This window comes from Anoplopoma fimbria, chromosome 9, assembly GCF_027596085.1.
Source record: "Anoplopoma fimbria isolate UVic2021 breed Golden Eagle Sablefish chromosome 9, Afim_UVic_2022, whole genome shotgun sequence".
NCBI lineage: Eukaryota > Metazoa > Chordata > Actinopteri > Perciformes > Anoplopomatidae > Anoplopoma > Anoplopoma fimbria.
In genome coordinates, this window is record NC_072457.1 from 3,600,181 (window position 1) to 3,624,716 (window position 24,536).

At 38.7% G+C, this 24,536-nt stretch overlaps 1 protein-coding gene across 1 annotated transcript; it reads right to left on the reverse strand.

Annotated features, from left to right (window-relative positions):
• Positions 1 to 2,281: 2,281 nt before the first annotated feature.
• abcc10 (ATP-binding cassette, sub-family C (CFTR/MRP), member 10) lies at positions 2,282 to 22,376 on the reverse strand. The gene is made up of 23 exons (XM_054603695.1): positions 22,333 to 22,376; positions 22,084 to 22,175; positions 20,788 to 21,001; positions 19,341 to 20,715; positions 18,369 to 18,596; positions 16,908 to 17,064; positions 16,079 to 16,236; positions 15,572 to 15,651; positions 15,243 to 15,414; positions 15,020 to 15,118; positions 13,751 to 13,940; positions 13,359 to 13,436; positions 11,850 to 12,038; positions 11,329 to 11,467; positions 10,333 to 10,525; positions 9,149 to 9,492; positions 7,988 to 8,157; positions 7,633 to 7,793; positions 7,172 to 7,425; positions 6,078 to 6,223; positions 5,319 to 5,416; positions 3,713 to 3,825; positions 2,282 to 3,551 (listed from the first exon to the last, which is right to left on the reverse strand). The coding sequence occupies exons 3-23, from the start codon at positions 20,961 to 20,963 to the stop codon at positions 3,416 to 3,418; spliced, it is 4,656 nt and encodes a 1,551-aa protein (XP_054459670.1). The 5' UTR covers positions 20,964 to 21,001; positions 22,084 to 22,175; positions 22,333 to 22,376; the 3' UTR covers positions 2,282 to 3,415.
• Positions 22,377 to 24,536: the final 2,160 nt, after the last annotated feature.

The window sequence follows — 24,536 nt, forward strand, 5'->3', positions numbered from 1 at the left end:
TTAAATATATCACATTTCATCACATTGCACATTACAGTAAGCTCAACACAGTGTATTCAGTTGCTCTTAATTATTCAGTATTAAAACATTGCATGTAGTAATACCTGTGGCAAAGATATAGTTTTTTGTTTTACTTTCTGTCAGAATATGAATCTGTATTTGAGTTAAGCTTTACATTAGAGCTGCAGCGATTAGTTGATTAATCCATTGGTCATTTAAAAAAAACAAAAAAGCCAAATATTTGATGGTTCAGGGTACTCAAACATTAAAATGTGCCTTTTATTTGTCTTACATTATAGTGCAATCAATATTTTGGGGCTATTTAAGAACATCACATTCTGACAAAAGTTTCACAGACCAAACGATTAATCAGTGATGAAAACAATCATTAATTGCAGTTCTGGTTCACAAACTGTATGTCCCCAAAACATCTCAATAAAGTATAAAACAGTCATGATGATGAAAATGTTATGTTATGTATTATATTATGATGTTGATACAAGTTTGGAAATATATGTCACAAATACATGAAGTCACAGTTGTTTGTAACGGATACACAGAAAGCTTAACAGATAAACAAGAGAACAAACACACCTCTAGTAAGAGGGAATCCTTTTCATGACTGACGTTTATATAATTTAATTTAATTTAAATTTAAATTTAATTTAATTTAATTTCGGAGTATAGAAAAAACTCCACTCCCATTATTCTCTTTTTGGGTGTCGATCTGAATCTCTGCTGCTAACAAATTAGCAGCAGAACTTCTGTGACTTAACAAAAAATAGATTTATAGAGCTTATAATGTCTTCATGACAGAAAAAATGCACCAAAAAAACGTTTGGTCACCTTCATTAAGTGAGATTTAAACAAAACAAAATGAAAGACTATATTTAGCCAGATTCTCAAGTGTTTTTTAAAGTCCTTCAATGTTGTCTTGATTCACTTTAAAAAAAAAAAAAAAAAAAAAATTGCATGGTGGCATGACAATAAAATACTTTTATTTCCTAAGAATGTTAATGTAAGAAACCATAACTGATCAATTTATTTGCTGCCAATAGACAATAGGAAGATGTGTATCTATATCAATTGTCTCGAAAAAAAAATATAGAATTGTTCATCGTCAGCGTACAGTAGCAGAAATCAAAATTCTAGTCTGTGAAGATATCTCAATACCCACATATGAAAAAAAATAGCAGTGGACCTAAACAGCTTCCCTGAGGAACACCAAGACATACAGTCAGTCAAAATTACTCTGAAATAAAGCTTGATCTCATAGACAAACATGAACTCCCAATAAAACCTTCAGTTATTAAGATGATTTATAAATATTGCAATCGATTGCTTTAATTGATGCATTTAAGGCTTTAGTAGTAGAAGTACATTCCGCTAAGCATTGTCTGTGTGATAAACATCGAATTCCGAATATGATTATGATGATTAGGTGTACATTATATCACTATCTCAAAAACAGATTTTCATTTCAACCTCATTTTACATAGAAAATCTCAAACTAATCTGACTATATATCTGTACATATGATTGCAATGGGATCCATTATGAATTCCCCTTTAAAGAAACAAGTTTGAGATCACTCATTCAAATTAAAGTTGTACGTTTTTATGGGACTGATATTTCTTCATCCCTGACTGAAACAAAAACAGGCTACTAATCCTTAAGTGAACTCTGACATTTCTTCTACATATACAAATTGTTTTCGAATTTTGGAGGATCACCTTCAGCTCCTGAAATAATTCTATAATAAACAGTGTAGCCAAAGGACAAAAATGTAATTGAAACCCATTAAACCAAATGTTTTGATCCCACAGCCATTACAGCATGAATCATGCATACTAGTATATCAGGCTTTAATGTAGAGCCATGGCTTCAAAGTCTGGGTTTTACTGCTTTCTACCAGATTGAGCCATTTTATGATGTTTGCCCTTGTGGACAAATATATATTCTATTTTCCTGTTGTTTTTTCTCGGGGCATTGCTGCTGTATTATGTTGTGTTTGAGTATCTGATGCAATGCATCAAAACCAATGTTGTTACTGACCATTGACATGTCCCAGACTGTGAAAATGAAGCTAGCTGTATTTAGTATACAGAAAATAATTACATGCTTGTGTTTTTTTCTCATAAAGAACAACAATGGCGTTATGTAAACAAACTGACATCTAAAGGTAAAAAAAAAAAAAATCTGAATATTTGGTAAGTTAGGATCAGGACTGAAGTTGGTTAAAAGATTCAACTGGAAACATAAAAAAACTTTAACAGGGAGATTAAAAAAAAGAAGGAACCTTAGGGAGAGAAACAGAGAAGGATGAACAGTAATGCAATATATGTCATGTTTACAAAATGAACAACATAACAGAGTAACAACACATGCAATCCATGTGACATAAATTATTCATATAATAAGAGCAGTAAGAAGAATAACGGTGGAAAAATGGAAACCATTACTGCTTTTATAATCATCATTATTCTACTAAATCCACTGCTGCCAAGAGCTTTGAGTCAGAGATGTATTTCTTTGTGCATACTAAGTGAAGAGAAGATACAATTTAAGAAAATAAAACCCTGAAACAGCTCAACACAAACCACCGAATCATCAAAAACAATAAATAATGGCCAGATGACGATGGATTAGTTGAGTATAGAGATATTTAAGGCCTGCTGTCCTTTAACTGCTTGTAGTAATAAATTAAAACAAATCTAAGCAGGACAAAAGCTTAATTGATAGTACATGTTGTTATTACTTCATAGTTAGTTTACTTCATAGTTTCCCCCAAAAAATGAGATCAAGCAGAGGGGGAAGAAGTAATGAAAGGAAAGTAAAGTTTTTCCTCTAAAACCAGGAGAACTTCATTTAGAGGGTGAAGTCAGCGATTCTAATCCAATACAGTCACTTGCACTGAAAAATACAGTGTTCATACACAGCCCTTGAGTCTGTGAATGGAGAACAAACAAAGTCTTTGAAGAGCCACAAAAGCAGTATTCCAGCCAATCAGCAAGAGGCAGGGTTCGTGCAAAGGAGAGAGAAAAGGAGAGAGAAAAGGACATGTAAAGGATGTATGAAGAGAAAGGCAGCTGGAGCGAGATGGACGGTAGTGTTGACTTCAAATATCCACAGTCTTTCTTGTAGTTTAATGCTGTTTGAGCATTAAAAACATCAATTAAAAGAAACTAAATGTCAGCAAAAAAGTAGAAAAATATCCCCAAACCCATATCGTCACCTCCCAGGTCAAACAGAACCCTTGAGCAAGGCATTCCCCTTTTATCTGCCCCAACAGTAGAAGAGGGGTTTTTTTTAAGTGCTGAAAAAAAAATCAGCAAGCTCTAAGCGAACCTTTCCAGGATCAAACTATAAAAATAAATGGGTTTTTTTCACTCCTTCCAGAGTCTTTTTAGTCGTCTCACTCTCCCCCACCACCGACCAGCCTTTGGAAGATGGAGTGGTCCGTTTGGCAGAGAGCGGTCGGGGTGTCAAACTCCACCACCTTCCCAGCATGCATCACCATCACACGGTCGCAGTCCATGACGGTGTTGATCCTGGATGGAGACAAGAGAGTTTTAATGAAGGCTTTGGGGGGAAAAAATCTGACAGAGAAACACTAGAGCAAGAAGGTAAATCTGTAAAATCAGTCCATGGTTGAAGGTAAGAAAAATAGAAAGGATTGAAAAATGTCATTATGCATCAGAAAAAACATCACCTGTGTGCAATAGTGAGGACGGTCTGGTTCTGAAACTTCTCTCTGATGGTCTGCTGCAGCAGTTTGTCCGTCTTCTGATCCACACTGGCTGTAGCTTCATCGATACAAAGGACCTACATGAGAGGAAAAACATTGTGATATGGTTCAAATATGTGATTTCATTAGGAGCAGAGGTTACAGAAGTGTAGGAATTAAGAGGTAAGAGGAAGGCAGACAAAACACTTATACGAAGGAAAACATTCCTTTGTTAAATTGACTTTGTGTGAGAGGCGTAGTCATTAAAAAATCAATAATACAATACGCAAATAATCTGCATTTATTGTGGGTTTACTGTATGAATAGCATTGTGTGCTGTTTTCACTGTGTGCACCTCGGCTGCTAAAGGTTTATTGGCTCATTCGCTGCTGAACAGAAGAAAGAGCAGCAGTTGGAAGTCAACAGAGACACTGACATTTAAAGACAAACATGTACTTACAAGGGCAGTGTTGATAGACACATGTTTTTTGTGTGTTTTGGGTGTTAATTATTAGAGCAACTGGAGGATAACTGTCAATCAGAGGTAATAAAAGAGGGTTAGCTGATGCCTTTCTTAATGTGCAGTGATTGTTGCAGTCTAACCGCTGTGAAACAGGAAAGTTGTGTCAGGTAGAGCAGAAAAAAAAGAGCAGAATAAAAACAGAAGGGTGCGGCCGTGAAATTAATTATAATCTGGTCGCTCATGTTGTGATGGCAAACCTTTCCCAAAACAACACAAGCAATACACGTTTGTTTGGTTGCACTGTAAACAGATACATAATGAAATTGTGAAATCCTAAAACATGCCAGCCTTAACTTGTGCAATAATGTTTTTTTTTGTTTTTAAATAAACCTGCTGAAATGAGTTTGTATGGAGTACTTCTCCATAGTCAGAGTATTACTACAGTAGACAGAGTTTGCAGAAACAGACAGGAGTAAATCAATGTACTGCTGTGGACGTATTTTAGACGCCTAAAAGAATCTATATCATTTTAAGTGAACGCTACATTTAGAATAGTTTCATCACTACACCTCGATGTCAGACAGATCTCTGACCGGAAACCGAAGCAGCTCTCTTCAAAGTCACCAGACTCCGTTTACAAAAATGGTAATTTTACCTTTATAATCTGTTAGTTTGCTGGTGTTATTGTGTGACTTTGGTGCTTTAATAGGTTAGTTGGGATTCAACAAATTCACCCATGTTAACACAAACTAACAAGTTTAAATTACTGTTTTGGTCAACGGAGTCTGGTGGCTTTGAAGAGAACAAAGAACACTCAAAAACACTGTCTGACAGAAAGATAAAGCTGTGAAAATATTATAAATTTAGCACACAATTAAACTGATATTGATTCTTTTAGGTGTCTAAAATACATCCACAGCAGTACTTTACTCCCGTACTGGTATTCCTGTCTGTTTCTGCAAACTCTATCTACTGTAGTTAATACTCTGACCACACTTCAAACCATCAGAACTGTCCTTTTAAAATATAAATACATAGGAAAAAAAAATACGCATCTGCATGTTCACAATGTAAGAAGCTGCTCTGTGCCGGAGGAACTGTCTCATAAGCACACAGCTGAGGTCTCACCTTGGCCTCGGTCAGCAGAGCTCTGGCCAAACACAGCAGCTGTCTCTGTCCCACGGAGAAGGACTTTCCTCTCTCCCCAACCTCAGCATCCAGACCTCCTGACACACACACACACACACACACACACACACACACACACACACACACACACACACACACACACACACACACACACACACACACACACACACACACACACACACACATATATATACACAACAGGTATTGAATCAACATCACAAAATCAGCTGCAGGGGAAGCTGCACCAGGTCGTGTTTTTATGTCTAAAGATTTAATAAAGACAAAGAGTAAAGTGGCCATTTTTCCTGCCTCCAAAAGTAAATATTTCTTCTCCGTCCTCCTCTTTGCTTTCCAGGATTAATTGGAAAAACACGAGCGAGGAAGAGGAGGATGAAATAAAAAGAAGAAGACAAAGACAATAAGTGGATTGTACATATAACCTGACCTTATGTAACATAGTTATAGTGTCCTGTGACACTGGGTACACCCTTTATTTCAGATGTTCTGACTCACTGTCAGAGAGGCCGATGGAGGCTTTTGATGAGGCCACCGGACAGGAATGATGGTGGTGACGAAGGGTGGAGCACACTTTGTGAATTAAAGGACAGTGAGTCAGGTGGATAACCTCAAAACAGACACGCCTGATCTTAAATAAGCATCGCTGTGCTCGTCCTTAATTCATAATGTCATCGCCTCGCTTCATTAATTACTCCCTTGTCGCCCCCCCCCGTCTCTCACCCTTCCTGTTGACCACAGAGCTGAGGTGGCACTGGTCCACGACGTCCAGCAGCTGCTGGTCTGAGTGTCGCCCACGCGGGTCCAGGTTCTCCCTGATGGTCCCGCTGAACAGGAACGGGTCCTGAGGAATAATGGCCAACCTGGACCTGCAGAGGGCGCCAACACAACACACACAGAAAGTGTCTAATTGACTTGTTATGACTGCTGTTACTACACAGTACAGCATCATCAAAGTCTGAATTTCACTATAGATAATGAATGAAAAACAAGGATTATGTGTCCTCTGGATTGAGCACCAAAGGTTAAACATTTATAGTATGTCAATGATGTAAGTTGTTTTGTGAGAGCTTAAGTGGGAGATTTAAGCATTTGTCTTAACATAATTTCATGTTTTATGTATTTATTATGTTTTATATTCAGGTTTGGATTCTGTGTTTTTATTGGATGTGAGACAAAGTGCCCTTTTAGAATAACAAAGACAGTCAGAATGATATTTGAAGCGATTTATGCATTCAAAATACATGTGAAACTGAAAACAAACGATATCTGGGTTGAGTTCTCTCTAAAAAACTTTTAATGTATGTAAATGTAATCTAATAAATTGTAAAACTGAACTTAAGATCAGAGTCACCTAATTGATTTATTACATGTTTTTATCAGCCCCTCTTTTGTTTCTGTTGTGAAGCTTAAGCAGTTTGTCACATCACCTGTGACCACATTTCTTAGGATTTGTTATCATTGCTAGATAATTTGTGCATTTTAAAGGTTTTTTGACTATTTTCTCATCAACAACTGCTCTTAAATGACAAAAACATCTGTCATACTTCCCAATATTGCCTATCACAGTGTGTATTTTGATGCATCTCTGGATCTAAAAGCAGATTCAGTATTTTATACATTTTCTATTATTCAGATTTAGAGGATTGTGCATCATTAGTGGGAGTATGCTCTCTCTGAGTGACTTCTAGTTTTGATAGATTTAAAATCCCAATAAAGCACTTGCTTTACCAAATTAGACAGAAAACTGGGTTAGTCGACCAGGAAAATCTCACAAAGATTCAAACAATCAGAGTTCGTATCACTCCACCACATACCTGAGCTGAGCCAGGCCCACGGTGCTGATGTCCAGCCCGTCCAGGAGAATCTGACCCTGGTTCAGCTCCACCATACGGAACAGGGCCAGGAACAGGGTGGACTTCCCGGAGCCCGTGCGTCCCACGATGCCCACCTTCTCCCCGGGTCGCACCACCAGGCTGACTCCGTCCAGGGCGTTAGGGAGGCCGTCCCGGTAGCACAGAACCACACCGCGGAGCTCCAGGCAGCCCTGATCGGGCCACGCCGCCGGGAGCTAAATTATCAAGTATGTGTGTTATTATGATTTCAGTTAAAGATGTGCATGTCTAATTTTGGCAACCTCAGAGCGGACAGATCCTGGTGAACTTCTTGACGGGTGCCAGGACCCCATGTTGGGAACCTCTGCTCTAAACAATCCCCATGCTCCATTAAACCCCCTCTTTAACTGCTGGCTATCAGGTTGGGTTTGTGGCGGTCTCACCTGTGTGTTCTGGTTCTGCGGCTCCGTAGGAAGCCCGGTGGAGTACTCCTCCGTCCTCTCCACGCTCACCAGCTGCATCTCAGTCTGGGTGAAGCTGAATATGAGGCCGCAGAGCTGGATTGTGATGGACAGCGCGTAGGACAGGGCCAGACCCACCAGACCTGAAACCAGCATCACACACACACACACACACACACACACACACACACACACACACACACACACACACACACACACACACACACACACACACACACACACACACACACACACACACACATATATATAATGGAACCTTGCCCGTCTCACAAATACTGGAACACAGCCACCAAAAACTCAGCGACGGTGGACTCACCCGGATCCACAGAATTGTACTGGTGCTGGACGACGGCGAGCACCCCGAGGCCGGTCACCACGGCGACGCCAATCAGCTGCAGGCGGATGTCCAGCCACTGCATGGCGGCGTTGCTAAGGAACAGGCAGCGTTGGTTCTGCTCCAGACGCCGGGCGATCTCCTCCTCAAACCTGCAACAACAGAAAGAGTGTGTGAGGCGGTGAAATTTTGGGAGGGATTAGAACAAATCTTTCAGGGATTTGGTGTCTCTAAAATATGGAGTCTCTAGAGCTAAACGCAGATTAGGAATTTGGATTGTTGGACCAGGAAGCAGAGGAGAGATTCCAAAATAAGAGAACAAAATCACAGCAACTTTTGGGAAGACCAAAAAGGTTTTTTTGCAAGATGATTTGCCAATTTGTTATCTGAGCTTTCAGTCACATAAACCTTTCTCAGAAACTGGAGAAAGTGTAATAGTGAGCGTTAGTTTTTGAACAGTTTTGCTTAGATATCAGCTGACAAGTGTGATTTGGATGATGGAAACAGTTGGCCAGTCGATCAGAATCACGTTTGATTGTATAAAAGTTCTGTGTTTGTAATATCAAACTTATTTTCAGCTTTTACAGGAAGAGCAAAGAAAGGAATTTGGATATACGAGTACTAAAAATAGCAAACAGCTAACAACTCATGCAGGGACAGAATATGAAGTTGGAATAAGACCCTGGAAAAGGTTGTTTTTCTTTAATCTCACCATGTTTTCTCACTTCATTTTTTGAATAATAAATGAAAATCATATTTTAAACAATTAAAACTGTCCATGAATTGGTCTTAAAGATTAATGCCATTTTTCCCAGATTATAAAAGTTGTTGACAATCTGTGTCCAAAAACACAAATTTAGGTATAAACCTCGATAAATCTATTAATTGGCCACTTATCACAGATATATTTTTTTCAGAGGTTATTAAGATGTTATTAGTCTGTCCACCAGAATGCAATTAGTTTATTGTTCTGCTCAGTAAATATTTATATTGAATATAAATAAATATTAAATTAATTAAATATTATACTCAAAATTCTTTGATAACCAGATTTAAAAGGGTCTTATGTTGAATATCAGCAGATCCATCATTATCAAATATTTTTATTAAAGTTTTTTAAAGGTATTTTGTCCCGTCTCTCACCTGGCAGAGCTGCCGCTGGCCCGGATGGTTCCCAGACCGGTCAGCGTCTCGGAGAAGTGCGAGTAGACGGGCGACAGCGTGATGCTGCAGAGGCGCTTCAGCTCCCGGGAGGTGTGTCGGTAGAAGCGCTGCGTGTGGTGGTAGACCAGGGCCAGGGGCAGCAGCAGCACCAGGACCCAGGGGAGGCCGTAGCTGATCACCACCAGCATGCCCAGCAGGCTGAACAGGTTGGCCAGCAGGATGTTGAGGATGAACGGCAGGCTGTCGTCCACGGTGTACAGGTCCGAGGAAAAACGGTTGAGGATGCGGCCCATCGGGGTCGTGTCGAAGAAGGACACTGTGGCCTGAAGATGAGGATGTAAACAGGAAGTAAAGATGAATCAAAATAAATTTAAATAAGATAAGTATTTCTAAAAGTCCATCTTAAAGCTGCTCTTATCAATATTTTTTGATTTAAAAAGGTAACCCTCATTGTGCTGAATCAACAGATATGACTCAGCAGTTCCCCTCAGTACTAGGAACCTTTTTTCTTTTTTTTTTACTTTTTATTTATAACAACTTTTCACTTTATGAGAATAGTGAGCAAAAAAAAAAAAAAAAATGAGGTCATGGGCTGATCAGTAAATAACGATGCTTTTTTTTATATAAATAAAAATATTTAAAATAAAATATTGTGTGACAAAATGAATTTAATTTCTGCTTCACAAAAATAAATACTTATTTATTTTTATATTTCACCAGAAAAATGTCATTACTCAGGCTTCTAAAAGTATACTAAAAAAAAAAGAATAATAAAACAAAAACAAGAATTAAAGCTAATTAATCAATAAGGTTATAAAACCACAGCTTTCACACTTTGTCGTTTGTACAGATTAAACAAAACCAGACATTAGGTGTTGATTCATGATCTTTATAGATGCTGGTAGGTGGATTTTACCTTTAAGAGAGAGCCAGGCTAGCAGTTTCCCCCTGTTTCCAGTCTCTATGCTAAGCTAGCTGTCTCCTGCAAAATGCTAAACTACTTCTTTAAACCTGTGTGTCAGTCAAGCAGTTTGAGTTTCATACTGGCATCCTTCCAGTCAGACAGCCTGGTCCTCTAAACTTCATCTCCTGCTGCCAAACACAACAAAACACTCAATCTGCTCCGGAGAACCCAACAGTTGCTCAAAGCTCAGATGACGCACCTTAAGGACCCGGTCCAGGAGTCTGTTGTGGATGGCCGTGGCGGCGCAGATGGCTCCGTAGGCAAAGAGGAAGGCTCTGAGGGCGGTGAAGACGGTGTTGGCCGCCGCGATGGAGACGTACACCGTCAGGTAGAACTTCACATCGGAGCTCATGTTGATGGGGGAGAGTGTTTGCAGGGAGGAGAGAGGAGACCTGGTGGAGAAGATATGAGTGTTACTGAGATTTCAGTGAGATGTTTTCATAAAGACTTTAAAATAGTCCTGATATTTAAGTTTAAAGTACAAAAACACATAACTTCATGTTTCTACTGTTGCCTTTTCTGAGTTAAACCAGATTGTATATTTTTTTACTGTGCATTTTTAAAGCTAATTACTTTTCATAGACATAATTCACAAAGAACTTAACAGGAGCGGTATTTCAGACAAGAAGAAAACATAATTAACACAAGGTGACCATACAAAGGGCCACTAATTAACAAGAACAGTTTTTTAAAAACTTGGTCACCATGGGGTGCTTTTAAATGCGCTCAATAAATAAATGTATTTGATCATCTGGCTATGGGATCACAACGGCTGCAACACAAAATCTGGCCAAGGGCGTAAAGGGGGAGGTGCTATTGCCTTTATGGATTAATAAAGTTGTATTGAATTAAATTTAAATTCAACATCCAAGTTCCACCAGTATCCTCCCTTGTCATGCAACACTGTGGGGACTAAAAATAAGGTTGAATTAGGTAATTCTTCCTTTGGTGCTGGAGCTGTTACGAATATAAACAATACATTTAGTTTCTGAAATAACACACTTTTTATTTCTTTTAAAAAAAGTTTTTGAAAGAAAGAAGAATAACATCAATATAACAGGTGATTCCAGACTTATGGACAGTTGTGTAAAAATTATTTTTTTCAAGTGAGAAATGTGGTAAATTCAACTTGACTCTCCTGTTTGAAAAAGAAAAATCTCTTTGAATTTAAACTTCTATTGATTGGATAACTTACATTAACCCTCCTGGTGAGAAGAGTAGCAGGTGTGGTGAGCTGAAGGCACCTGGAGAGGAACCATTTGTTCCAGTGGAACCGTTGTTTTTCAGCTCTGAGATCCAGTGAGACAGCCACCAGTCAGAAACGTTCTTAGAGGCTGAAGCACAAGAAAACACATAACGGGAGTTTGTTGTTAAAAAAAGCAATGCGGTCAGTCACCTAAAACAGTGATTTGTTTAAGTTTACTGTGTTCAGTCTGTTTCAATAAATATATATCTTTTTTAAATGTATTTATATATATTTCTGTTTTTGGTAAACTTGTGTGTGTGTGTGTGTGTGTGTGTGTGTGTGTGTGTGTGTGTGTGTATATATATATATATATATATATATATATATACAATACATATAAATATACATATTGATATGCATACATACATACATACACACATATACATATATATATATATATATAGCACTTCAAATGAAGCGTCATCGTTGTACTGTGATCAAACTGAAAAGTGGAGCGGGTCGATCCAAACCTTGCATGAGCAGCAGAGACATCAGGATGGCGGAGGTCAGCGCTCCGCCCACAGCGACCCAGTAGGTCCGGTAAACCCTCCACGCCAGCCCGCCCACCTGCTTCTGCTCCGCCCCCGACAGGTCGGGGTCTTTATCCACACACAGATCAGAGGATGAACCCGGCTCCTCCTCCTCCTGCTCCACACCGTCTGGTTAATACCAAGAGGGAGGATGAAAATAATCAGATTATTCTTAAAGAAAACACTGTACTGAAGAATGTACACTGGATTCCTGAGCCTTCTGTAAAAACATGCCTAAATGAAAGAGAACTGATACATAGACAAAAACATATATAGACTAAATTAAAATATTAATTAAGAAGAGGAGGTCAGTATTTTTCTGTTATATTTAAAGATTCCAAATAAAAAAAAGTGTTTATTAAAAAAGTAAATACCAAGCTAAATGGTCATGTTTACCATCTTAGTTAAGCACGTTAGCATGCTAACATTTATAAAAGAGAACCTCTCTTTTTACTGCAGCAGGGTTTGACAGTCTGCCCCGAGCAGTTGTGGTTCTGGTTCTCTCGAGCCTCCATTCCCTCTAGGGGGCCCGGAAATCTGGCCTGGGTCTCAAGAAAGGAACTGCCTGAGCAGCAAGGAAAAGCGTTAAGAATAACTATAAAGAAGTATTCTCCCTGATGGTCTTGTTTACTTATGGAAGTTCAATTTAATTAAATGTATATATGTATGTACAATGAATATTGTAAAAAAGTTTTAAGTTTATATGTATTTTTTTAAGGTAATGTTTTTAAGATTAAGCTGTTTTTTTAAAGTTAAAGTTTTGTTATTTTTAAGTTTTTAAAGTTACAAGTGAAAGGTTTTCAAATTTTAAGTTTAGATTTCTTTTTTTGAAGATTTTGACCTCATGAGGCCCGTAAATGAACATTTAAATGATCACATGAATATCCGAACCCAATTTTATGGCAATTCATCCAAAAGTTGTTGTGACATTTTGAATCAAAGCCACAAATGTGAAACCTTGTGGTGTTGCTTAAAACAAACAGTCTCTGGATCGACAGATGTGTACAAAACTTGGTGGCACTCCATCAAGTTCCTTTTCAGATATTTCACTGGAAGAGAGAAAACATTTGATACAGGAAACACTACCTCTGCCCCATAGGAGAAAAAAAAGTCTTTAAATGAAGCACATGAAGTAGATAAGCATATTTGATAGAGTTGATGTACCTCCATGATTCTAAGAATTGTACCTACATGGTTGAATGCCCTTACTGTACGACGCTTTAGGTAAAAGCATGAGCTAAATAAATCTAATGTCCAGGAATCATTCATTTAAATTCCTCCTCTGGGCATCATTAATATTTGGTGAAAGTTTTGTGCCGATGGATCCATCTGTTGTTGAGTTATTTACTTTTAGACCAAAACTGTTGGAACTCAATAAGCAGTATGAAAGCTGTATTGGCACATTGACACTTTTCAGCCGAGCAATCATAACTCCAGGATTAAACAAACCTTTCTCTTTCATGTTTTGGTCATTCTTCCGTTTTTTCGGCACCGCCTCGACCAGAGGAAGGATTTCTGCTGGCGTGCCTGTTTAAAAAAAAACAAAGGAACAGATGCTTTATGAAACTTGTAAACATCCTGTCAGCATTTTACAGGTTCTACAACAAAGCAGGCACATTCCAAATAAACTCATTTGGGAAGCACACTTAAAGGGACAGTTCAGATGTTTTTAAAGTGTGGTGGTATGAGGTTCTTCTCCATAGTCAGTGTTTTACTTTAAATATTATGGCATAAAGGACATTTAATGATGTAGAAATTGTCTCTCTGTGAGTGAAGTCCTCAATAATTAATGATGAGCAATAAATTGCCCTGATTTCAGTATTTTAGATGTTTGTTCCGACCTGTTTTGATGATGGTCCCATTGTCCATCAGGACGACCACGTCTGCTTTGTGCACAAACTCCACGCGGTGGGTGCAAAGGATTCTGGTCTTCCCCCCGAGGAGCTCCATGACGCACTTCTTCATGAGGTGTTCGGCCACGTCGGCGTCAACTGCTGCCAGCGGGTCGTCGAGGAGGTAGATGTCTTTGTCCTGCAAAAAAAAGAAAGAAAGAAAGGTTGCATCACATGATACACCCGCTGATTATACCAGAACATTATTCAGATTTTCCTGGTTTCATTGTTTTATAAAAGTTTGTTTGTTTGCAGTCAGTCGGCTAAGAGGACTACTCTATATGTCTGAATGGTGTTTCATGCTTTTAATTTGTAGACAGTCCTCTTTACAAATATGTGTTATTTTTAATTTGTACATGGAGAATAAAACGCCGTAAAATGATTTAACCAGACTAGAGATTAACAAAATCAGCAGTCATTGGTAAAAGAAATTGGAAGCCTAAAGTATGCAAATTTGCACATTTAAATAAGAATGTTCAACATTAATGCAGCCTTTAAAGAGCTGGAATTAACATGCAACATGTTGCTTTAGTGAAGCTTTTCATCAAACTTCACAATAAGAAAAGAAGGTTAGTCTAGAGTCAGCACTAGTGTAATGCCAGCTGAACAAATCACAGTTTAAACCTCTTTAATCTAAACACTGATTAGACTGCAGACGACCCCAAAGAAAAACAGACTAACTCAATATTTAGAGCACAGTGACATCGTTGTGGTTCAATTATGATTCAGGGTCACTGGCCCTTTTCTGGACTGGAAAACAAATTCTGCATCCAAGTTACGACAGTATTCTCTCCTGTTATGCAACTCTGTCGGGGCATCAACTAAATTCAAGTTTGAATAATTTAATGAATCTTTCTTTTGGGGGTCAAAACTATTTAAAATGTAAATTACACATGAGATTAAAGACATTTGGCTAATTCATTCTCATTTAATAACAACATTTAAAGTGTTCCACTTGTAGACACCCCACCAACCTAACCTCTTCATAATAATAGAATAAAAGGAAAGCCAGATATGTTTATTTATCTCGGCCATAAAGAGGCATGAGTATTAAATTAAGACTGTTTCATAACCAGGTAAAAGTTCCTCACAGTGACTTTAATATCAACAGAACCAATGCAACCTACTGGTATACAATCTAGTGCTTTTATAGGAATGTTTCTGCAGATTAACACTAGTTTACATGTGTCAGGTGGTTTGTGTGTGCAGAGGACCGACCATGTAAACGGCTCTGGCGAGGGCCACTCGGGCTTTCTGTCCTCCGCTCAGAGTCACTCCGTTCTCTCCCACTTCTGTCCTGTCACCCTTCGGCAAAACCTGAAGACGGATTTTTAAGAGCTTAGAGGTATTTATACATGTTGGATAATCAGAAATGACATGTGTGCAATGACACTACTCTCTAACTCTATACGGCAGACATAAAAGGGTGCGTTGATCGTACGTTGAGGTCGTCTGAGAGGGCGCAGGCCTCGATCACTTCCTGGTAGAAGGTCGGGTCGTAGTCTTTGCCGAACAGGATGTTGTCCCGCACAGATGCATGCTGGATCCACGGCTCCTGAGACGCCAGACCGAAGCCGGCCTCTCGGTCAGCGATGTACAACACTCCACTCAGCCTGCACACACACACACACACACAGGAGAGGAGAGTGTGTTATTTAAATCTCTTCTGAGAACAACATAAGACATGAAAGAGTCAAAAAGATGGATTCTTTTCATATCTGTTAAAGTACCTTGACTTTGTACTTCAGTACGGTACTTTAGTGAGTTTACCTGTTGAGTTCTCCAGTGAGAGCAGCCAGTAAGGAACTCTTCCCACAGCCGACCTTCCCCACCACGACGACCAGAGAGCCCTGAAACCAGAACACCATACGGTTACTGCACTTACCTGCTGCACACTGACGGCAAGATTCAATATAAAAAAAAACCATCTACAGATGGAAAAATAAGGATCTTTAATTCACACCTGAATTACATTTTATTAAAAGTGTCAAATCATTTTATTTGACTACAGTTATGTTGAAGACACACTACTAAATTTCTCTCTCTTTAAAAGTATTTTTGTAATGAAAATACAATATTTATAATAAGTTTTATCAACATTGTACTGGGGTTGTTTTATGTTAGTGATGTTTGAGCACATTTGTATTTTTGATTCACATTTCCTTTTGTTTTGAAGGAAATTTGGACTTTTTAAATTCACTCCTCTGCCCTTGATGAAGACACAAAGAGAGTGTTGTAATTATCATCTATTGGTAGGTGTGTAAAAGATGGATGCACCTTGGTGATGTGCAGAGTGAGACCGTGCAGCAGCAGACTCCCTTTAGCAGCTCCAGGGTCAGTTTCTCCCTCTTTGTTCTGGTTGAGACCGTCGGGCCCCTGCCAGGAAAATGTCCCCTGGCTCAACAGGATCGATGTCTGACTGTCTTCAGGAGTCACTGGATATACACAGATATGGAAATATATACATTATTTCATATATATTTAATGATAAGAGAATTATAATAACATTTAAAAAGCGTTCAGTTTTGTTTTTCCTGTCCATCAAAAGATGCACTTCCTGGTTTCCTCCACAGATCTGCATTCACTAAATATATTTGATTTTAATTTAATACATTTTTTTATTTAGATATAATGATTTACATTTTTCATATTTATTCTCATATATTGTCTCTACCCAAGATCTTCCTCATTTCCAGTATTTTGGTTCATTTTGTAAAAAAACATTTTTTTAATGAAACACCCAAAGTATAGTTTACATTTTGTATAAACTTGTTATTTGAAAGTGATGTCATCATTTCCAGTGTTAACTGTGAAAAAGAAATGTTATTTTATGGTAGTACATTTTTTACTGTGTTAAACAGGAGAGCAGGATTCAGACATCACTTGTGCTCTTGGAGAGGTTTCTAACTCTCACATTTTGTTTTTATGGAACTTAACTTCATGCAACAAATAAAACAGTTCTGCTTGCGGTGATCCATAAAGTCTTGAATGATAAGAGCTGATAACGTAAGAGACCGACCAAATGGGACCAAATAGATACTACACTGTGACCTGTTGCTGGTCAGTGATCAAACACACACAAACAGACACACACAGACTTCAGTACCGAGGGCGTAGTACGCCTGCAGATCCTGGTTGGTCAGTTTGAAGAAGCGTTGGATTCGATCCAGAGACACTTTGGCCTCCAGGATGCCGTTGAGCACCCAGGGGAACGCGTTGAGGGGGGTGATCAACATTCCCACCAGAGCCAGCGTGGTGAACACCTGCAGGGGAGGAGATTTAACACCGAGTCATCAAACATGATAAAACCTGCATTAAGAAAATTAATCTGGTGCGACTAGATTTAAGTTTTTAACTGTGGAATTATGAATTTACAACAACAATTGGTTGTTCTTTTGATTGGCCATCGTTATGAGAGGGGATTGTTGATCATGTGCCACGGAGGCCTGACAGGATTTTGGTTTTAATTCCAACAAATCACGACAGAATATGTGACATTTAACCAGAGAGGGGGGAAATAAAACCATAAGAAATGATTGATCCTATAAAATTTATAAGCATCAGTACGACAGCTTTTAGGGATATTGTGGGTATAAAAAAAATACTAATTACGGAGCCAATATTACGGGGTAATATTCAGAGAATAAACTCTGAATATCTGAGATTAAAGTTGTATATTTCTGAGATAAAAACAAGAATACTCTCTGGAGATTATAAAGTCATAAATTTGCAAGACAAAAAAGTGTAATGTATTGACAGATACATATAAGCGTTTTCTTTCATGTTTTTTCTGTGTTATTTTATGAACATAATAATGACATGTTAGAACTGTTGGACTGTTCGTTTTGCTTGGGGGAAATCAGATAAATTGATGATGATGTCTGTTTCCGATGTACCCTCGATGCGAAAGACACATAAATATGTTTTCTTTCATGTTCTCTCTGTGTTCTTTTATGATCATAAATAAATATAAACATAGAATTAATTTATATATTTTGCTAACGGCGGCTCACAATACCGCAGTGTTTAACAGCGTGAGGAAGTTTATCCAAGTGAAAAGATTCCTTGACAAAGAAAACCCCCACAATGTTTCAGATTCTTTATATTTCAAATTGTGATTTATAATCTCAAGAGAATATTCTATTTTTTCCTGTTATATAACTCCCCTTCCCCCATCTCCTTAAAAAAATGTTTGTATTTACAATGGCCCCAATATGACGTCATAGATCAGAGACATGTACCTTTGCTAAAATCAAAAATATAAGGTATAATCTAAAGGCATCTGGATGACATATACTGAAGTTCAAGATGAAGTTTCTGTAGTTCTCAGAGTGCCCGTCACTGCCCATAATACCTACACAGTCATAAAATGTAAATAGGTACAATCTTAACTTGGTTAAAGAAACTAGAGAAAACTGACAATTCTTTATATAAATGGTACTTAAAAAAAATATATAGTTTCTATTTAAAAAACTAATTCACTCCTGCTTTTTATCAGGGGAGGAACTAAATCGAAGAAGCTGCTAATAAAATGCATTAACTCTTTTTTGATAAAACGCTTCCCCACCTTGGCCGCAGTCAGCTGGTGTCCCAGCAGCACGTAGGTGACGAAGGTGAGGATGGAGATGACCACCGGCAGAGCGGCCCAGGTGTAAACACACATGGCGTCCAGGTACTTGAGGGCCTTCAGGTGGGACAGCTCCTGTTTACGGCAGTCGTTGACCTTCTGAGTGAAGTGAGGCTCCCAGTTGTAGAACTTGATGACCCGAATGCCGAAGAGGATCTCCGTCATTAGCTGAGAGAGAAACGAGACAAACCAGAGAGAAAAATCTGAATCTGGAAATTCTTCACGAATAAGGAATAAATACACAATAAATACAGGAATAAAAACTTGATTAATTAACTCCTTAGTCTTCTGGTAACCTTAAAGCTAAATCAGATTTTACTAAAGTCATCAAGTCTTAATTTCCTAATCATTAAACTACTTAAAGTAACAACATATATGGATTTGGGCTCATACATCTGGATTTTTATGAGGCTAACATCAATATTTTGTTAGTTTAAATAAATCTAATTATAATACATCGGGCTTTTTCCCCATAAATACATAACAAACATTATGATTCCCTTTAATTTAGATGTTAAAGGCTGAAAAAATGTAGCACTATTTGAGTTTTTTTTTTATTCTGTTAATGATATAAAGGCCGACATTCGCCAACATAAGCATTTTTTTAGAGCATGCCTCAAAATGATTTTGTTATTATGTAATAACAGTATTTATTTGGCATTTGGCCTATAAAAATGAATGCTCTTCATTTCTTTCTGATATCATATGTCACATTTATGCAAATATGGTGAAATAATGGTATCTATGACTAAATCTGCCAATTATATCAACCTGATAATGCAATATAATATAACTGAAAAGTAATTAAGTAATCAGAAATTAAGAAACTCCTCCTAATGAGATAAAAAAAAATTAAAAAAAAATACCACCATCATGGACTTGTAGAAAACAAACAATGTTGTAAGTTCTCACCTTGACGCGGCTGTCCTTGTGCCTGAGCATGTGTTGGTTGTTGCTAAGGATACGGGAAGCGAGGAACTTGTTGAAGGGCACCAGCAGCAGAGCCACGCCCAGCCCACCGACAAAAGCCACGCCCACCTGCAGGTACAGCAGGTAGAGGGTGATGGCGAGCCTCAGGGGTAAGCTCCACAGCTCGTGGAAACTGTTGAAGAAGTTGACCACGCGGTCCGAGTCCGTGCTCATCAGGTTCACCACCTCCCCCAGGGTGGTGCCGGCCAGGCTGCAGCCGCTGACCCGCAGGGCTTTGCTGTAGACGGCCGACACGAGGGCGGCGCGCGCCGACAGAGCCACCTTGGACACCTCGAAGACGAAGATGTTTCGGAGGAAGGAAGTGAGAAGGGTGGTGGCGAAGAGCCCCAGGGCGCACCAGACACCCTGGCTCACCGGCGCTGCCTCGTCCTCCATGAAGTTCACCAGACTGCTGAGGAGCAGCGGACCCGTGAAGCTCAGCATGTTCACCATCACCTTCAGCACCCCGAGGGCGTAGTAACGACACCCAAACGCCTTGTGCAGCACCCTCAGCAGGCCGACATCACCCTCCAGCTCCAGTGGCTCCTCCTGGTAGTGTGAGCTCCAGGTGCCACTCATGAGGTTCCTGCCGACGGGCCGGGGCCACTGATCCCCCCCGTTACCGACCGCCACTCCTCCTCGTCGGCAGGACTCCCAGCACTGGTGGAAGTATCTGCACACAACCGTAGTCCGAAGTTTCCTTGGGAGGTGATAGACGTCGGCTGGTCTGTCCAGCTCCCCTCGCTGCCCTCGCCTGAGGAGAGGAGTCAACCACCGGTAGAAGAGCCGAGAGAAACAACCGCTCCCGTCCTCGGCCACCATCTCTCCTGTGTCCGGCTGGATGCTCTCTGGGAGGAGAGGGGATCCATCCTCAGCGTTGATGTACAACGAGTATCCAGCATCACTGATGCAGGGAAACGTAAATGCCAGAAGATAAACCAGAACGGGGAGCGTCCGGGCTGAGGCGAGCACAAAACGTGCAAACTGAAGAGGTTCTGCGAGGTTCAGATATTCCAGATCGTCACAGTAAATCATCAGAGTGACGACCAGGTTCGGGACAGACAGGAGAACCAGGAGAAGCAGCAGAGGAGGTCCTCTGGTTCTTATGAAAGCCGTCCTCTGGAGCACAGTGACGGCAGCCAAGTGGACCAGCCAGCCCAGGATGGCGCAGCTGTCGGCCAGGACGTCCAGGTAGAGGTCCGCCTGCTGGAGGAGGCTCACCAGGACGACATCGGCAGCGAAGAGCAGCACCGCCAGCAGAGCCGACACCCATCTGAGCGTCCACCCGCAGGGGGGAGACGTCTGGAGGAGGTCCCGCCTACGAAGCAGGAGCATTATTACAGAAGATACAACAGATACATGATGTGAAAGTGTGTTTTTTGATTCCCACCTTGCGATCCCGAGGTAGCAGGCACTGAAAATGGCCATCCCCGCATGAGGCAAGGCTCCGAGGACGAGTTGGTTAAAACACGGGCTGATGTGTCCATTCTGCCACACGGGGAAAGGATTCTGCTCGTCTGAATCACAGAAGCCGGCGACCAGCTCCGCCGGCCCAAAGACCCTCATCGCCCCTCCTGTCTGACTGCCGTCATTCTAGAAAATACCTGAAGAGCACAAGACGATGTGAGTTACTTACTATACGGGATAAAGAGAAATAACAGAGTTCTTCAAACATAAGATGTGAGTTACAGTGCAGATTAAGAAGTGAGACTAAAGAAACATGTAAAAGTGTCAGGTTTGGAACTGAGTATTTAAAGTTTAAAGTTGTTAAAAACAGTTAGGTACTGTACACTTGGCAGCGTCAAAGTATGGTTAGATTCATGTATTGTTTATTAATTAATTTGAATATCACACCTTTGATTGTTTGTTCTTTTTATCCCAGTATTGTAAAGATTTAGCTAATTTTGTTCAATTTATAAAAAAATGGGGTTATTCGGAAAACGTTCCTAAAACTCTGGTAATGAAATAAGTTTAGTTGTGGTATGATGGCATTGATATTAGAAAAAGGATAGTAGTGTTTATCACCTAAAGGTCCTCCAAAATAATAAAGTAAACACAATAAAAACATCTCTAAGAAAGATTCTTTTTGGGGGCAGAACATAAAAATAAACAAATCCTCTTTTATTGACTTGTCTTTTTTGGTTAGACTTATAATAGTAGACCACTTTCTTGCGTTTTTGAGGAAGATTTAAGCTTGTAATAGGCTGCATTAATGTCCTATTAAAATCTGCACTCACTTTGATGCTAAGCTATCAGTTTCTTTTACCAGTGACTGTTTATTTTTCTTCATTTCTTATTGAACTATTGCTCAATGGGACCCGTCTCTTTGTGCCTTCTGATCAGCCCGGTTGAACCATTGTACAGTGATCTTTCTCTATATGAACAAACCCCTCACACTAAATAACATCTACTTCTCAGGAGGACTTTCTGAAACCTGAAAACATGACAGATCATTCAAATAAATCTGGACACAGTCAGGTCTCTGTGGGAGGAGATCACTAACTTTAGAAAGGTTATGTGTATTACATTTATTATCACAGAAGTGTGTCTAATACAGTGTGGTTTTCTGTGAAGTAGTCAGACTGCAGAACCTTAAAACAAAACACATCAACATTAATCACTGATGAAGAGGAGGAGATGATTACAATCTAAGACAATTAACTTAATAAAACATTACTTCACTTACATTTGTTGTTAATTCTCCATCATAAATGTGTTTCTAGCAGAAGAAAAAGGAAAGAATGGATGTGTTTCCTGACTGGAAGCCACCAGCTGGATCTAGAAATGTAAACAAATGAGGCAAAGCTAACTAGCTTAGCAACAACAAATACCCTGTTTAAACTGCGCTGTTATTCTAATACAAATAAAATATAAATAAAACATGAAGCAGTTATTAATATGACGTCATAAAAACACATTAAAGAGGTTTAATTACGATGAGCAGCCTTTTAATTTGACCGGCGTGTTTCTAGCGAGCAGGACTGACATGTGTCGCTTATTGATGACGACACAAGCTTTTCAAAATAAATGTCCCATGTGGAAATATCTTAAAAAGAAAAGAAGTACTGAGCTCCTCTACTTTAGTAATACTAGAAATATCATTGTGTAACAAATACTCAATGACAGGTAAGAGTATTGCATCCCAAAATGTCCCAAAATGTTACTTAGATAAAAGTACAGAAGTATTATTAGCAAACTGTACTCAAAGTATTAAAAGTAAGAGTACTCATAATGCAGAATGGCTCCTTTTCAAATAGTTTTATTTTAATAGAATATTGTATTGTTCTGGTTTTATCACTAAAAAATACATATATGTTTGTATGTAAAAAAAAGTACCTTTACTTTTAGAATAAATGCAGTGAAGTTAAAAGTACAATACTATACTACTATACCGTACTAAATTGTAAATTCAGTAATAAGTAAATGTAATCGGGTTATATTTTACCACTGCTAAAGAAACAAACAAATGAATACAATAAAGACAATAAAGGGTCAACTAGTTCTTATGTTTCAGTATCTAAAGACAAAGAAAGGCTAACATTCTATTACACTGTTGCCACATTGTTACATTCAAAAATAGTTTGAATATTAATGTGACTGTACTGAAAAATACAATATATGTGTCTGTTGATCACTAATTTAATCCAAAGCGTGTAAAAATATTTGTTCTCATACTGAATATCTTGAGGACTTGAGTATTAATACTTTTACCTTATCAAGTATTATTCTTTCATATGATTAAATTAAACTAAGTGTTTTTATCTAGAATTTTTCCTAACATGGGAGTAGGAAACATTAAAAGACGCAGCAAAAATGGTTTCAGTTGTTTATTGGGGGGGGTGGACTGTAGAAAAGGAGCAAACTTTTATGTTTTAGCACCTTTACAAAAGTTATAAAATTAATTGCTGGTTCTTTGGGTTCTCCATATAACCACAACAAATGGCTGCAGAACATTATATGACATACAGACCTGGAGAAGAAGAAGAAGAAGAAGCTTTTAATTTGGCGAAACCAAGCAATAGAAACGTCTAAATTTGGAAAATCTCATTAAATTTCATTAAAATGAAGATTACATTCTACAAACTTTGGGATGTTAAATCAGTGCACATTACATAGGCATGTAACATAAGTTAAAAAAACACAAAAGGAATTTTACAAATGTTGTTACCTGGAATTAAACAAAAACACAGGTTTTAAATACTGGGTGCAGCTTTTCTAAGGCATCTTTAATTCAATAGAAAAAAGATCTAGAAGTATTATACAAAGCAGGAATGAAGCTATACAATGTCACATTATATTTTATTCCTTACAGGCTGTACAAAGTCCATTTCCTTCAGGGCCGGCCGCACCAACCTCAACACTAGGCAGCTTAACGTTTGTTTTTTAATATCCTACATTAATTGTGTCTACCAGACACACACTGTATTTACATATTCGGATATGAAGTACAAACATAAATATGAGCAGGCTCTGTCCAATCCATCCTCAATGGCATCGCATGTTCTTCAGACACATTCTTGAAAAAAATACACCAAATATTGGCCACCTACATGTAAGCTTTTTACGTATTTCTGTTGCCCCCCTATGAAGCACTTTGATGGTTCAAAGTGCTTTTAAAAAAATACATCTGACTTTAGCTTTTTGGTCAAAGTTGTTGTTGGATGTTGTCACCATCCATTTAACATGTATGTCACAGTATTAAAACACAACACAGAGGTGAAGCCGCTACCTGCTGCTGTCTGATGGCAACATGCTAATTTGACCATAAAAGCTTATTTAACAATAAGTCTTTGCATTTCTTTGAATAAAATGAACTCCCGCACAAGTTCAGACTTCAAACTGACTGATGACATGTTCAGCAAATCTTCATTATGAATCAGAAAAAAACGATATAAGCAACAATGTTTTCTGCAAAGCAAAAGATATTTGAGTAACGTGTGTGAATACTGTACAGTAGGCCTAACGCTGGTCATCTGCATATCAACAAAAAAAAAAACCTCTCAATTGTTAATTCAGAATTAAAGCTATCACATAGCTGGGAAAGAAAAAAAAATCATGTACAAAGTAACTTATCAAAGGCCTGAGAAAGATTTTTTTGTTTTTATATCTTGGGACGTGATTGTCAAGTCAGGCCAAATA

Excerpts from the sequence above, each read along its gene's own strand:
- abcc10 (XM_054603695.1), bottom strand. The coding sequence starts at position 20,963 with ATGAGGGTCTTTGGGCCGGCGGAGCTGGTCGCCGGCTTCTGTGATTCA. Across the intron at positions 18,597-19,340 it reads ACAAGGACAGCCGCGTCAAG|CTAATGACGGAGATCCTCTT; the intron begins GTGAGAACTTAC and ends TTTCTCTCTCAG. Across the intron at positions 15,415-15,571 it reads CTCACTGGAGAACTCAACAG|GCTGAGTGGAGTGTTGTACA; the intron begins GTAAACTCACTA and ends GTGTGTGTGCAG.